The sequence below is a fragment of the Serinus canaria genome, chromosome 2, assembly GCF_022539315.1.
Source record: "Serinus canaria isolate serCan28SL12 chromosome 2, serCan2020, whole genome shotgun sequence".
NCBI lineage: Eukaryota > Metazoa > Chordata > Aves > Passeriformes > Fringillidae > Serinus > Serinus canaria.
In genome coordinates this window covers 23885277-23899902 of record NC_066315.1, presented here as the reverse complement: position 1 = coordinate 23899902, position 14626 = coordinate 23885277, and the positions used below count along the sequence as shown (strand labels likewise).

At 36.1% G+C, this 14626-nt stretch overlaps 1 protein-coding gene across 1 annotated transcript in view; it reads right to left on the bottom strand.

The window, feature by feature from the left end:
- Positions 1–14626, bottom strand: part of VPS50 (VPS50 subunit of EARP/GARPII complex) — a 76318-nt gene that overhangs the window by 45600 nt on the left and 16092 nt on the right. Inside the window, exons 6-13 of the mRNA XM_009085956.4 lie at positions 12331–12401; positions 11803–11920; positions 11675–11710; positions 9167–9249; positions 7571–7613; positions 4710–4808; positions 2829–2969; positions 2040–2175 (exon numbers count right to left, since the gene is read on the bottom strand). Coding sequence (XP_009084204.2) covers positions 2040–2175; positions 2829–2969; positions 4710–4808; positions 7571–7613; positions 9167–9249; positions 11675–11710; positions 11803–11920; positions 12331–12401 — 727 coding nt within the window. The remainder of the gene's footprint in view (positions 1–2039; positions 2176–2828; positions 2970–4709; positions 4809–7570; positions 7614–9166; positions 9250–11674; positions 11711–11802; positions 11921–12330; positions 12402–14626) is intronic.

Genomic DNA, 14626 nt, shown 5'->3' with positions numbered 1-14626 from the left:
ACATCCCACATCATTTTCTTCTCGCTTTTCTTTGAATCTTTTACAGATACTAGAGCTGTTACCAAATTTTACCCCTACGATTACACATGCAAAATCAGAGGTTTAAATGCTATAGAGACCATTTTACCACTCACTTTCAGGTCTTCTTTAAGTCACTGCCTCAAGAATACATGTAAATTACACCAACATCATAGTAAATTTCACGCTATGTGCAGAACCAGGCAAGCCCTCACACAAAGTGACTTCAAAGATCACTTTGCTTTGAGCAGGGAAAACAAAAATTATCTGCATAGGTCCCCTTAAAATTCATTTTCTGTTTGATTCTTTACTAAAAATATAAACAATGCTCTGACCATAACAAACAGGGTAATGGAAAATTTTCCAGTAAGTAGTTTATTTTGAGAAATGAAACCCCATATTACAGCAATTTGCTGTTTAGAGTACAAACAACAAAATCATAGACTAAGTAGAAGCTCATTAAATATGGCATAGATGCAGATAATATGGCATAGATAACGACATTCATTTCATGTTATGTTGATAATTTTAGTTCGCTAATTTTATCTTCAGTTTGATTAAACAAGTTCTACACATACAAAAGTAGTCTTTGGAAACACAGAATTAAGTATAAGTTTCACTACTAAAATACAAAGAGCTTTATTTATAATGTTTTCCAAGTCCAGCTTTTCACTTTTACGGTTGTACTTGTGCCCTAAGATCAAGAGTCCCTTGACACATTTAAGATACTTTCTAAGAGTGCTGAGATTAACTGGGACAATACTGGGACAGCCATGAGATCCCAAAACTATAAAAGCCAGATAAGTGGTACACCTACTGTTCCAGTCTGTGGAGTTTATCTGGAGAACAACTTCAGCATAATCTCCTGAACTGCCTCCCTGGTTCCCTCTGACATATATACTCATTTTACAGGAATTTTACTCTTTGACTTTACCACATATAACAGCCATCAAATCACTAAGTATGAAATGAGAATTCCCTGTACAGTTGCAATAATTACTATAGAATAAGCAATGAGTTTTAGAAAAACAACAACCAGTAGATATTTACAGTCCCTCTGAAATTACACTGTACTTCTAAAATTCCTTTCTATTTGCTTTATCATTGCTGAGGTATTTTAAAAAGTGATTCAGCAGATCACTACATTTCAGTTGTACATTATAGCTAAGCCGCATGTTCAAGAAAATTAAAAACTGCATAACAGAAGGTTAGTAGTAAACATACCAAATCACTCTGGCATGCATTTTAAAGCACGGCATCTAAAATTATGCATCTGACTGTATAGATCTCTTTATTAGGCTTAGTGGCTCCTGTAGAGGGCTTTAGAGTGCAGATTGTTTTCTTTCCTCGGGATGTCACTCTAAGGGGAACTAGTTTTGTAAGTGAATATGTAGCTGAATTAGGAGTGTATTGTGACCATTTTTCCATGAAGTAAGTTCTTTACAGTACCTGCTTGATTTTACATCTGCAAAAACCAAAGCAAAATGGACACAAGAGAAGAAAATGTAACTATTTATTTAAACTGTAAATGTAAATATTATTGAGAATGGACAATTCAATCAAAACTCTAGAAACTTTCTTCACACCACAATGCAAAAGCAAATATTTCAACTCTGAATTTCACATTTGATACAGCTATAAAGACTTTCAACTCAAGCAATGGCTTCAACTCAAAAAACAGCTCCAGCAATCCAAAATAATTTTTATAACACAAAAAAAAATTTATTTTTTTTTTTTTTAAGATTCAGCACAAAAGGGAAGGACACTTCCTCTAAGCACTGTTTAAAGTAAAATCATTTCTATCTGCAAGACTGACATACACAAATATTCATTAAAAAATTAACCTTATACCGAACAGTAAAAAAATCCAGTCAGTGCTTTAGTCCTTACTGCAGACTATCAGCAAAAATGCTGAAGGCGCTGAGTCAAGACCACAAAGATACCAATACATAAATTAATAACCTGAGCACAAGAAAAGTTATTTCCAGATGTCAGAAGTTTTGTTTCCAGAGGTTTCTTACCAGAAGACACAACTGCTGCCTCATCTTGGTCATGGTTCTCATGCCACTGCATCGTTCGGTAGTAACTGAGCATGACTTCCCAGAGGGCTTTGCAGAGATCAGCAAGGCATGGAATGTAGCTGTCTGATGTGATGTGCTACAGAACAACAAAGATCATTGGGAAACCTCAAAATTATGTTCATTTTTTGCTGCAGCAATATGAACCATAAGAAACTCTTCAAATTCATACAGCTGTGTTGACGTACATCAGTTTTGTTTTCAAATGTATTTAAAGAAGTGATAGATCCCTGATTTTGGTCAACTAATTAAATGCTGTCCAAGAGCACAAAGTGATTTTGTTTGCATCTTCTTTTTAATTTCCTCAATTGGCCTGAATGCTAACTACCTCTTACATTTATTTCACAGTGACACAGATGCAGAAGTAAGGCCATTTCACTGTCAAAGGTATGCAGCCACCCCTGTGTGTCAGCTCAAGGACACAGACTTTTGTTCTGCAATGCTACAGAGAAGCCTCCCTGGCAAATACCCCATTGGGTTGAATGATCTTTAAAGTAGTAGTTAGGGAAAAAAAAAAAACAAACAAAAAAAAAAAAAAAAAACCAAAAAAAAAACCCCACAACAACAACAACAAAACTTGCTGATTCAGCATTTTTCTCTACTAACTCATCAGGATATGTTATTCTTACAGTATTTCAGGGCTTTTAGTATCTAAAATCTAAAGTTCTTGTGAAATCACTATACTTGAAGACATACTGATTTTCAGGTGAACAGGAAGAAAGGATCACTTACTGTACAGAGGTCTTTGTACTGTAACTTCTGGAACTTGGTGTCTGTGTTTCCCGCACACAGCTCCACATATCCAAGGACTACTTGAAACACAGTGTTGTGAATGGCTTGGGTGAAGTGCATATGTAACTGGTCCATTGCTGTCTGAAAGAAATGGAGTAACATAAAACCAAACAGTAAAATTCAACTCATCATCTGCCATCATCTTTTAACATACATCTTTTTCAGTACTGAACACTTGCAAGCCTGTCCTCCAATCTCTGTCTCAAAACAACCAACACAGATCTTGGCAATATTACAATATGGTCACATAAAAGAGTTCAGGTATTGCAAGTAAAATCAATTTCCTCTGCCATCTTCCCGCTTTACCTTTTTTTGTACACTGTCACTAGTAAATATTAATATAATATAGCTAATTATAGAATTTATTCACTCATTTACCCTCCTCCCAATCATTGATAACATGTCAAAAATAAATGAGTTGGGATTCGTGCTCTTTCTCCCACTGGAAACACTGCCAAGTAAATAAAAAATATTTCCTTTGCAAGTATTAAAATTAAAAGCACAGTCTTCATCCACTTGCCAGAGTGAAGAACCCAAAGTACAATTAAGCACTACAGAAAGGCATGCACATCATATAAATATATTTACTATAAAATTCCTCTTTTTGGTAGAAAAAACAGCATTTGTTTTTTTAAAAAAAAAGACTACCTTTTCCAGGAAAAAGTAATACGTACTAAGGACTAATGATTATGTAACATATTAGTTTTGCCATAATCATGTCTGAGTTTCAGATCAAGATGTTTCCCACGTGTCCCTGTTCTTAATAAATTGCATGTAATTTATTTATGCACCAAACAGAAGAGAACTCCATCCTATGGGAGAACCTAGGTCTACTCTTACATACACAGAAAGTGCTCTAAGCACACACAGATGTAACTTTCAGGACATGTTCACAGTGTGTGTTTGATATGCCATGTGATGTTCTTTACTGCAAAAATCTATCTCCTCACATGTTCCATTGCCATCATGTTAACAGTACAATATAAAATGGAAATACTCAAGGCAGAGGTAGTGGACAACCCAGAAAAACAGAGCTAGCTTTAAAAAATAGTATTCACATGACCAAATAGAATGAATAGTGCAAACAGCAGTATAAGCCGAAATACACAATTGTTACTGTTATGATCTGTCCAAAAAACTACATGTTGCAGTAACACACAGCTTACTGTTAGCAAGTACAGTTAAATTACATGAGCATTATAAAAAGCTTTGTATACATATATTTGGCAAGATCCATCAGCATTAGTGTGCTGGTTTTGGCTGGAAAAGAGTTAATTTTCTTCACAGTAGCTGGTGTGGGGCATGGGGCTGTGTTTTTGACTTGTGCTGCAAACAGGGTTGATAATTCAGAGATGTTTTAACCATTACTGAGCACGGCTTACACAGGGTCAAGGCCTTTTGTGCTTCTGCACCCCCAACCCTCCATAGGGGGCTGGGGGTGCAGAAGGAGTTGGGAGGAGACACAGCCAGGACAGGTGACCCCAACTGAGCAAAAGGATGTTCCATAACACGTGGTGTCATGCTTAGTAATAAAAGCTGGGGCAAGAACAAAGAACAGGGGGATGCCTGGAGTGATGAAGTTTGTTTTCATAAGCCACTGTTACACATGATGGAGTCCTGCTCTCCTGGGGATGACTGAACACCTGCCTGCCCTCAGACTTTGCCATCGCACCAAGGAGGAGGAAGCAAGCAGCTGTGTGGGGCTTAGCTGCCACCTGGGATTAAATCACAACTAGGAAAATAAATTCCCATCACAGTACTCAAAGCTTCATGCTGTGACATGACTATTCTTTGTGACTTCCTCAGAAGATAAGTACTAACCTGTGTTTTTCCAAGCAGCCTGTAAGCCTGCTGAACCTTTGTATAATGATTGATTTCAAAATTCTTGCATATTTTGGAAAGAGCTACATCCAATTGTTCCTATAAAAATGGAAGACAAAATGCGTTAAACACTAAAAAAAAAAAACAGGCCTAGTAATACATTACTTAAACAACAGCAGGTGAGGAAGATGTTTATTTAAACAGTGTGATAATTATGGTTGTAAAGTAACCAACTCTGTGTGTGACTGGACTGTTCTGAGGTGCTTGCTTAAGTGTTAGTTCTCACAGTGTAAGTACTTCAGTGTCAGCCAAAGAGTTCCACCACCCCCAAGAACAAGCAAGATCACTGCTGTCAAATTCAAAGTGATGTTTTCTTTGAGAAGGCCAGGAACATCAACATGGGAGAGCTGGGATTTCTAAGCTGGTCTACTTCCACTCCTAAGAAAAACGCAGATCTGGGGGTTTCAGCTCAATCAATTCCATTACAGACTTCTTAACCCTCTGACTGCATCTCCTAAATGGAACTAACACTGCCTGAATTACAAGTTCATTGGCAAGACAGCCATTTATAGAATACTACATCAGCTCAATAATCAGTACCTGAGAGAGTCAAAAAAGAAAGGAGGCACACAAATACAGGTTCTGCCAGCTGAGCTTTGTCTGAGCATACTGAACAGCTTTGCAAAAAATGAATTTCACCTACTATGTAAACTTAGTGAAAAAACCTTCAATAGGATCAAGTATTTAATGACTAATAAAGCTTTGAAGAATTTGACTATGTAGCTTAATAACATAATTCTGTAGACACTGTAATATATTCAGATACACAATGTAATCCTAGGTTGGTTTTTTTCAACCAACAATAAATAAAAACAGAATGAACCAATAGCATAGCATACACAGTTAACAAATATTTTCTTTCCTTGCTAAATATTAAAACCATTTAAATTCTTATTATTCAATGATCTTGCAATACAGTCTTGCTTCTAAAAATAGAAACCACAGTAGATGGGTGTTTAGTCTGTTATGTACTTTTACTTAATCCATTGGAAAATTTTCATGAATTACATCATTAGCCACAAAATATTTTTGGTGCTAATCCTAGAGATTTGGTGGGGGTTGTTCATTGTACTTTCTTTCCTAAGCCAAATGGCAAAAGGAAAAGTAACCTAAAGATTTAGAACTTCTCTAAAACACCACTCCACAATTTGAATTTCAGATATATACAGATTTTTTTTAAAAATCTGTTTCTTTTGTTTCTTGCAGAACAAGAAAAAAACTGAGATATCAAACTGCCCATGAACAGAGCTATTAAACAGAGAACATTAATGCTTTCTGTTACATTTTTCAATAGTTCCTTCCACTAAAGCCATCTTGCATTTGTAAAAGCCATCATTATATGTAACTTTGTATAAAAATAAGATCTATATTAAAACCTAAATTTAAAAAATATTTAAAAAAGGAAAAAAGAAATGCACTCAAGTAGAGGCACTCAACTATTGAAAAGACTCATTATGGAATTCCTAACTTGCAGAATATTATTTTATAATAAGTAGACCATGAATTTTTCAGCAATACTCCATGGACCTCAGGATGACTTCATGTTTCATGACCACATGATGTTTCTTCCATATGCACAGGAGTAACTCCAGTAAAAAATAAAATAGTTTCACAGAAAGAAAGATATTTTTATAAATGCACAAGAAATAAATATAAATCTTGAACGTGATTATTTAGTTAGCTATGGATTGCTTTCACCAACCAATATGGCACATTTTATCATATTTTGGTAAGATCAGAATTTGCTCTTCAAAGCTGTTACTGAAGGAAGTAAAAATGCATGTCTACTTTTAAGCAACATCAGTATTTGCTCACAAGGGAAAAATGAATGCTCACTCTCACATGGCCCATGTTAGAGTGGTAAGAAAACAGTCATTCCACCAGCTTTTGTGAACTAGTCATGCTCTGAATAAAGCACTGTCAGAAAAAGACTACAGGAACAAAAAAAACCCTTGCATAAAAGCTGAAGTACAAAGGCATAACTGAAGGAAATTGACAAAATTTTAATTTCACAGGGAATTAAATAACAAGGTATGATAAAACATATGCTAGTCTGACTTTCTGAAGAGCATGTGACAATGGGTGTAGACAGCTGCTCAAATAGCTGATTCAGGTTCCTGCTAAACATTACAAGTGTATGCATTACATGCATCACATACACATTATACATACCTACATTGTTAGACTTCCTACAAAAAGCTTGCCAAGTTCCAGCTCAAAATGACCTAGTAGTGGAGTTCAAAGCATTCCCTTTTTTCCCACCAGTTTCCAGGAAGACACTTAACATTTTACATTCTTTGTTTTTGTGATACTATCCACCACCCTAAACCAACCTTAGTCTCATCCTTCACAACTATTCAAGTCTTACTTCCTGCAGCTTAGCACGGTCCTATCCAGAAGTTTCAGTTTGCTGACCTCTACAATTTCATGTGAAACTGTGATCTCTTGTACAGCTTAACCAAACCTACTGGCTTGCTATTAATTTACTTTTTACAAGTGTTTAGAAGTTCAATACTTCAAATGTTATGTGACTTCTTTAATTTGACTGCTCCACTACTTGCAGTGAGCACAACTAGTGAACCGGGTCCTAACATATTATACAGCATTTAGGCTTATTAGAGCACTAAAGTCTACATGAACAGCAATGGCTACAGCATCCAAAGAGAGTATTTGAAAGAAATGTACACATTCTATAATTGCTAACATTTCAGTAGAAAGCTCTAGTACTTAGAGATTAAATATAGCACATACTTAGAAGTTAAATATTAGCATATACTGAACATCAGTATAATAATTCTTACCTCTATTTGTTCCAAGGTGTCTTGCAGTTTTGAATTTAACTCACTATTGATGAACAAAAAAAATGTTTAGAATAAAATTACTGATTATATAACATTACAGACCATTTTTTAATTTCCAAAAACCCTACTGCTGAGCCACAACAAAGCAGTTCATCATAAACAGTTAAGCTGCTGTTGCTGTATGTTGAAAGGTAGATTATTCTAGGTTTATAATGCAACAGTGTTAAGAGGGTCTAGACAAGACTCCATCCTGCTAGGATTTAACCAAAAATTCAAAGACATTCCCAACCCCCAAGAAACTTGCTTTAAGTGTTTTGGTTTGGCACTCTGGTCTACACTTCAACATACCCAGAAGGGTCAGGGCTGTCAAGCCTTTGCAAACTACAGTAATTTTTATTTGTTGCTCAGGAACCCCCTACAGAAGTGCTATCAGAAAAAGAGAATTTAGTCTTCCTCAGAAAAAAATATAAAAGTTGGTATAAGAAAATTAACAAAAACAGCTACCATAAGAGAAACTATTTAGGACAAAGAAAGGCACTACTGCACCTTTGCAACAACCAGCTTTAAAAATTTCAGAACAGCACCAATAAAAAAAAAGAAAATAAAAAGACTACTATGTGTTTTTTTTTTTGGAAGGGTCAAAGCAACAAAGAAATAGGCAGGATACTCTCTTCTTGCACAAAAAGCACAGTTTTCATTAAACAGAGACCATATCTGATTTTAGACAACTTTCCTCTGTGCTGTGATTCTTCTCCTTAGGGGCCTACATTAATTATCAAAAGACAGATTCTAGCATCTCTGCTTATTTCTCTACATTTAAATGATACACCCATCACTCTCCTTTTTTGTTTCCATTAGATAAATTGGGTACAACACCCTGCAAAAAAAGTTTAAGTAGAAAAAAAGGCAAAAAAGGCATCAAAACCAACTGCCATTAAACACTAAAGAGTGTAGCCAGCATTTCTTTATTCTTTCTCCACATGCAAACAGAAGGACCTCCATAATAATCTGATGTTACTGCATCTCCTGCTGGAGTTTATGAGCATTTCCTGCTATTTCTTTTTTTTTTTTTTTAAGCAATGGAAATATTAAGTCTTTTTAAGTTAGAAACTGCAGATATTTGTATTAGTTTCAGTTCTGAAAGCAATTTCTTCATGTCAGCATGAAACTCTGCACTTGCTAATTTCATTGACAAGGATCAGGCTAAGTTATCCTGCAGGAGCCATCTTGCTATAAGCAAATTAATTCCAGAATAGAAACTTCTCATTAAAAACTCAGCTCAGGTATCTCTAGGCAGGAGGCTGCAGCACAGTTATAATTCACTTTAAGTTGAAACTTTACCTGCTAACATATTACAACAGTTACAAAACAATTACATAGTCTAAACATTGATTATGTGCTGCTATTACTGAAGACTGGTTAATTGTGGTAGAGGGAGGTGGGAAACTACAGAGGATATTTACACTTATACAACTGCTGCAATTTTACTTTTCTAAGCTGAAAATTACTTCTCAATTAAACTTTCTTTAGAGAATGAGAATCAATGATCACAAATAAAATCATACAAAAGCTGACATCTGCACAATGTCACCCTACCTTATACAACTGTAGTGTTTGAAAGTGCTGGCAGCTTTCTGGCATTCCAAACACAGTTGAATAGCTCCTGGGTAATCCTCTTCCTTAGGATAAAATACAATTGAAAACTCATCTGAAGCAACAGTGCAATACCTATTTTTCTCACATGCTTATGTATAAACATTAGGAATACAGTATTTTGCCTCTCCTGTCTAAAACAGTAAAGTTAAAGGAAGAGAGTGAGTGAGAGATGTTGCTAATTCTAAACTACCTGCACACTTAATGTGCAGGTAGTTTAGAATTAGCAACATCTGAGAAACACTAGGTATTACATTACCTTATGCAAACAACTTGCTGTACTGTTTCCTTATCCATACATAAAAAATATATCACAAAGTTTTTATTACATAACAACGAACATCTTCCCAGTAATCTATTCATGAGCATGGAAAGAGGTTAATTCAGTCACTGGCAGGCTATTCCTATCGTTTGTAAAACATAAAAGGAGACAAGGAAGACACTCCCAACATCATGCCCAAATAAACACTATTTAAATTGACACATACAGCTCATTAGAAATTAGCTTCAACACAACTGACTCACAGAAGGCCTCAGGAAACAAAGAACACACTATGAATGCATTGTCCTAATATATAAGTAGAATATCCAATAGGTAGACAGCTCAATCAGAAAGTATTATGAGGATGTCAGGACAAAACAAAAATGTACACACAAAAATGTAAAACCCAGGGATCCCACCAACAAGACATGGGCACTGCCTCGGATATACCTATTGTTCTGGTGTTCTATTAGACATGAGACCAGAAGGAATCTTGGAAGAAGAGAAACCCTCTTTAATAGCTAAGAGCTTCTGGCTTTTGTCATAACTACATCTGCTATTTTACATGTTTTAGAGAGCTCAAATGCAAAGTAGTTACTGGAATTGCAGTCATTGATTGAAGAGCAAAAACGCAAGGGTAATTTATATTCAGCTATTATCATAGAGGAGGTTCTGAAATGAAATTGGTTTTAACAGCAATGTTCTAATGCAGATCGAATTTAACTAAAAAACAGAAAAAAAACCCCAAATACATTATCCATTAGATGAAAACAGAAGTGCACACTGGTCTAAAGAGCATTTTAAGGTCTTTAAATCTCTCTCTGCTGGAAACCTGGTACTTGCTCCATTAAGTCCAACAGGGCTCAAATCTGAAAGCCTGCTTGCGTAAGATATATTACTAACATATTACAGATGCAGCTCAGCCCTGTAAGCAACCATAAATTTATTCCAGGCCTTTTTTTAATTGGGAACCCTTTCAAAACGCTCTTCTCAGAGTGGCTACTAATAGCTCCCATGCATATTCCAACCTACCAACTTCTAGGATTACAGAAAATAAATGGGCCAGTAGGTGGGATAACTTATTGGGAGCAGACACTGAGCACAGCTCTACAATTGCACTCTGCCAAAACAGCAGTTCCAGCCCTTAAAAATCACTGACCAATTAAGGTAATCAGACATTAGGGTCTGTGTGTGAATGCAACAACCACACCTCCTCAGAACAATTCCTGCCAGTAGGCAGTGAAGAGTTCATTTCCTGGGTAGCAAAACACAGCACAGAAATTAAAAGATAACCATTGTACAGGGCTTACTGAGCAGAAAGCCTTTATGCCACCTGAAAATGAGTACAGTTTTGCCTGGTAAAGAGTAAGAAAGTTTGCTGACACAAGGTGACTTACTCAAGATAGAATTAAATTCTCACAATCTTGAAAGCTGAAACTATTAAGATTCAATTTCCAAATTTAATAACTGGGATTGTCATCATGACATTCCATCCAGTATTAGCTGTAAATATTTGGCAAACTTGCAAGTCGAAATTGTTACACTACAAGTACTATAGCTGTCAATAAAATCCTGAGCCTTTCTTTCATACAATTCATCACCTTAAGACAAGATCCTATTTTGCTCTGTGCAGTATCTACTGCATTTTTAGCCAGTATCCATAACAGCAGCAGAATTTTCACTGTCATTGCCTGCATGTTGCAATGTTTTCTAGAATTCAATTAAAAAGCCAACGCAATGAATAAGGACAGAAGGCTACTATATTTACAAATGAAATACTAACCAGGGAGCCCACCTATGAATTTGTATAGTAATATATCAATAGAAATTCTTTATCCAGCTTATCAACAATCAACTAAATCTCATCTCTTTTTTTTCCCCAAATATCAAGCTAAAGAAAAGAGGTATAAGTTGAAAGCAGGGATAAGTGAAGACTCCACAACATTTTTACTGAACTAACTCAAGCTTCAGTGCCCAGATGTAAAGGCAGGAATGAGTTTTTGATAGAAAATACTCTCCCCTGGCAGCAGGGCTACCTAATTTGATATGAAGCTTTTCTCAGTTTAAAAGAAGGATAAAAACATAATTTCATCCCATGCACACACCCTGTTTGCAAGACAAAAATTAAGATGACTGACAAACGTAGGCTTAGAATAGCTTCAAATTATACCAGTCTGGTAGGGACTTACCTCTAACATCTCACTCAAACGCACATCAGTTCTTTGCTAAAAAAAAAAAGCAAAAAAAAAAAATCCAGTCATTACTATGCAGAAATTAAGAAACATATTTGTCACTGAACAAAAACAACTGTACTTACCAGTGTTTTTATTGTTCTCAGAGATTTCAGCAGTCCAATAAGCAACTGTCGTTTCCTCTGATTTGCAAGGAGCCCCAAACTAGTTTGTGTGAACCCTTCCTTTGCTATATTCAGGTGTCTGCAAGGTAAAAATTAATATAATCTTCAACAATTCATAAAATAAAACTTACTTCTAATCAATTCTTACAAGTCCAACAAAATACATGGTAGACAAGTTTGTCAGCATTGTTAGGGGAACTCAGAAAATGAGACTGTACCAACAGACATCTAAGAAGGTACATCCTCCCTTCTGCACTTGTCTGAGGATCAGTGGTGTATCTCCAAAGCTTTCTGTTCCAAAGAGAACTACCAATTGCAAAAGTGAGAGCCGCAAGAGTTTGCAACTGTTTCAGTATCTCTAGCTACTACTGCTAATAGCATTCAGCACATGAACAGGAAATATCATCAGCAAGCAAACTTCCTGGGTTTACAGATTTCCTGTTAAATACTGCCCCACTTTCAATCTCTGCAGTTCCTTAAGCAAGATACCTTCTTCCATTTGTGCAAATAACCGCTGCTAGCTGAAGGCCACTCTGCAATGATGTGACACGTTCAAGTTCCTACAGAGAGACAACAGGTTAAACAAATATACAAGTTAAACACACAAGTTACACACCAGTGAAGACTACTGATTAATACATTTCTCTTGGGATGTTATAATGATTTTGTGGAGTTACTTCATATATTATTTGTTTCATCATTTTATATACACTAAGTACTGCAATGTAACATTATTATAAACTATACTTTGAAAGACAATTCTCTTTTGAAGATAAGATAGCTGAAATCTGTTTTCATTGCAGTGGGACCCTGTACATTCATATATTGCACATTTAGCCTAAGAATTTCTATACCATCAATGCATTACAACAGAATGATCCAAGCTTCAAGAACAGAAGCACAGGGCTTAATTTGCATTAATATGCCACAGAGGAGCAAAACAAAAAACAGAAAATGCTGTTTCACACAGCATTTTCTTGTTTAGAAGCACTTGTGTTCTACCAATTTAATAGATGTCACATCATAATGAATGTTAATTGTATCCTGTTGACTTTCAGCTGAAAACTCTTCAGTAGAGGTGACCTGAATTTAGCTTGATTTTGACTTAGTGAAGTGCCTAGCATAATCTCAACTCCTTGAAAAATATAATTTTTTCAAAAATAGTTTTAATATAACTATTAGGATTTATTTTGTTAGAACAGCTCTGCAGAAAAGTGCATTCTCTCCTCAGGCTACAGAAAAAGAGTTTTGTTTGTTTGTTTGTTCACGGGGGATTTTTGGTTTTTTGGGGGTTGGTTTTTCTTTGGTGGGGGAGGTTTATTTTATTTTTTAATTCTGCTCATCATTTCAAAATGTATCAAGTGCCTTCCATGAGAAGGGAGATTTTCCCTTTGAAAACTCATCTAACTCTAATAATATGACAAGTAAAAATGAGTTCAAAGTTCAGTTCAGTTTTAGATCAGCTCCTGGTCAGTCTCCAAATCACTAAGCTGCATCTTCCACCACAACCTGTTCCTTTATGTTACCAGTGTTGCTTTCTTATAAATGACAGCCTAGTTGCTGATATGCAAGAAAGAAACCAAACTCGAAGATTACTTTCCTCAATACCTACTTCTCTGTAAAAACATACTTTGCAAATACCAGAGCTATTCAAAAAGCCATTGTTTCCTTGTTCATGAGGAAACACACACAATAAGGAGCTACTCCACTCCAATCCTGCTTCTTGCAAGGACTCTGTAAAATCTCTCCTTTGAATACAACTGGATGGAGAGGAATGGGGAGAGAGGGCAGCCTAAATATTTCCAAAGAGGGAGTCTTCTACCCACCATTTAGGGCTGAATAAAATTTTTCTCTTCTCAGAAACAGTCTTTCACCCACTGGTTGCTCCTAAAGCATGTCTTTCTTCCAAGAACAGAAAACTGTAAATCCCTTGCCCTGCGTCTGTGCCATGCCTCTTGGGGCCACAGGAGTGCCTGTCAGACCAGTACTTCACACTAGGCATGGGCTTCAAACCATGATATCCCTAAACTACACTTGCACAGCAAAAATGTGTCCAGGTGATGTGTTAAACTGCATTTTCGGGTCTTATAATGATTTATTACTGTAGTTAAACACTGAACTGGAGCTGCCATTACAAGTTCACACAGCACACAGTACAGCAGGAGGTTTATGTCACAAATCAGTGGGAAAGTGAGACCTATAATGTCCACCAGAAATCTCCAGTAAGTTTAGTGACAAGAATAACTCTGTGCAGGCCTGTGCCCCTAAGTAACACTGAAGGATTATTGACTTAATCAGGCACAAAAGCAGTTAAGATAAGATTTTAAAGGTTTTTACTGGCACAATAGATTTTTAAATGTCCTTTTGGAATATCTAAAAGCACTTCTAGGCATGAAACAGGTTCACCTAACTAAGATGTCTGCAAAAGGAACATTAGCATTACACAGCAAAATGCAAGAACATTTGCTGCAATTCCATTATGCAGTGAGAGGTTTTCAAAGTGAAGCTGCTGGATTCAGGAAAAGCAGCACTCACTCAAAACTATCAATTTCAAACCCATATAACAGTGAAATAGTACTAAAATATTTTTATACCATAGAATTACCCTTTGTCTCCCTTCTACACTATCTTGTGAAGACTCAACCAGTAGCACTTACTGTACAGTAGCACTTACCAGCCTTGTTCTGCAATTGCCTCCCACCTCATCACCCCTTTAACTAAAACTGAAACAACTTTACTGTTACAGCCTTTTTCTTCCACCTGCTATTGCAGGAGATGACACAAG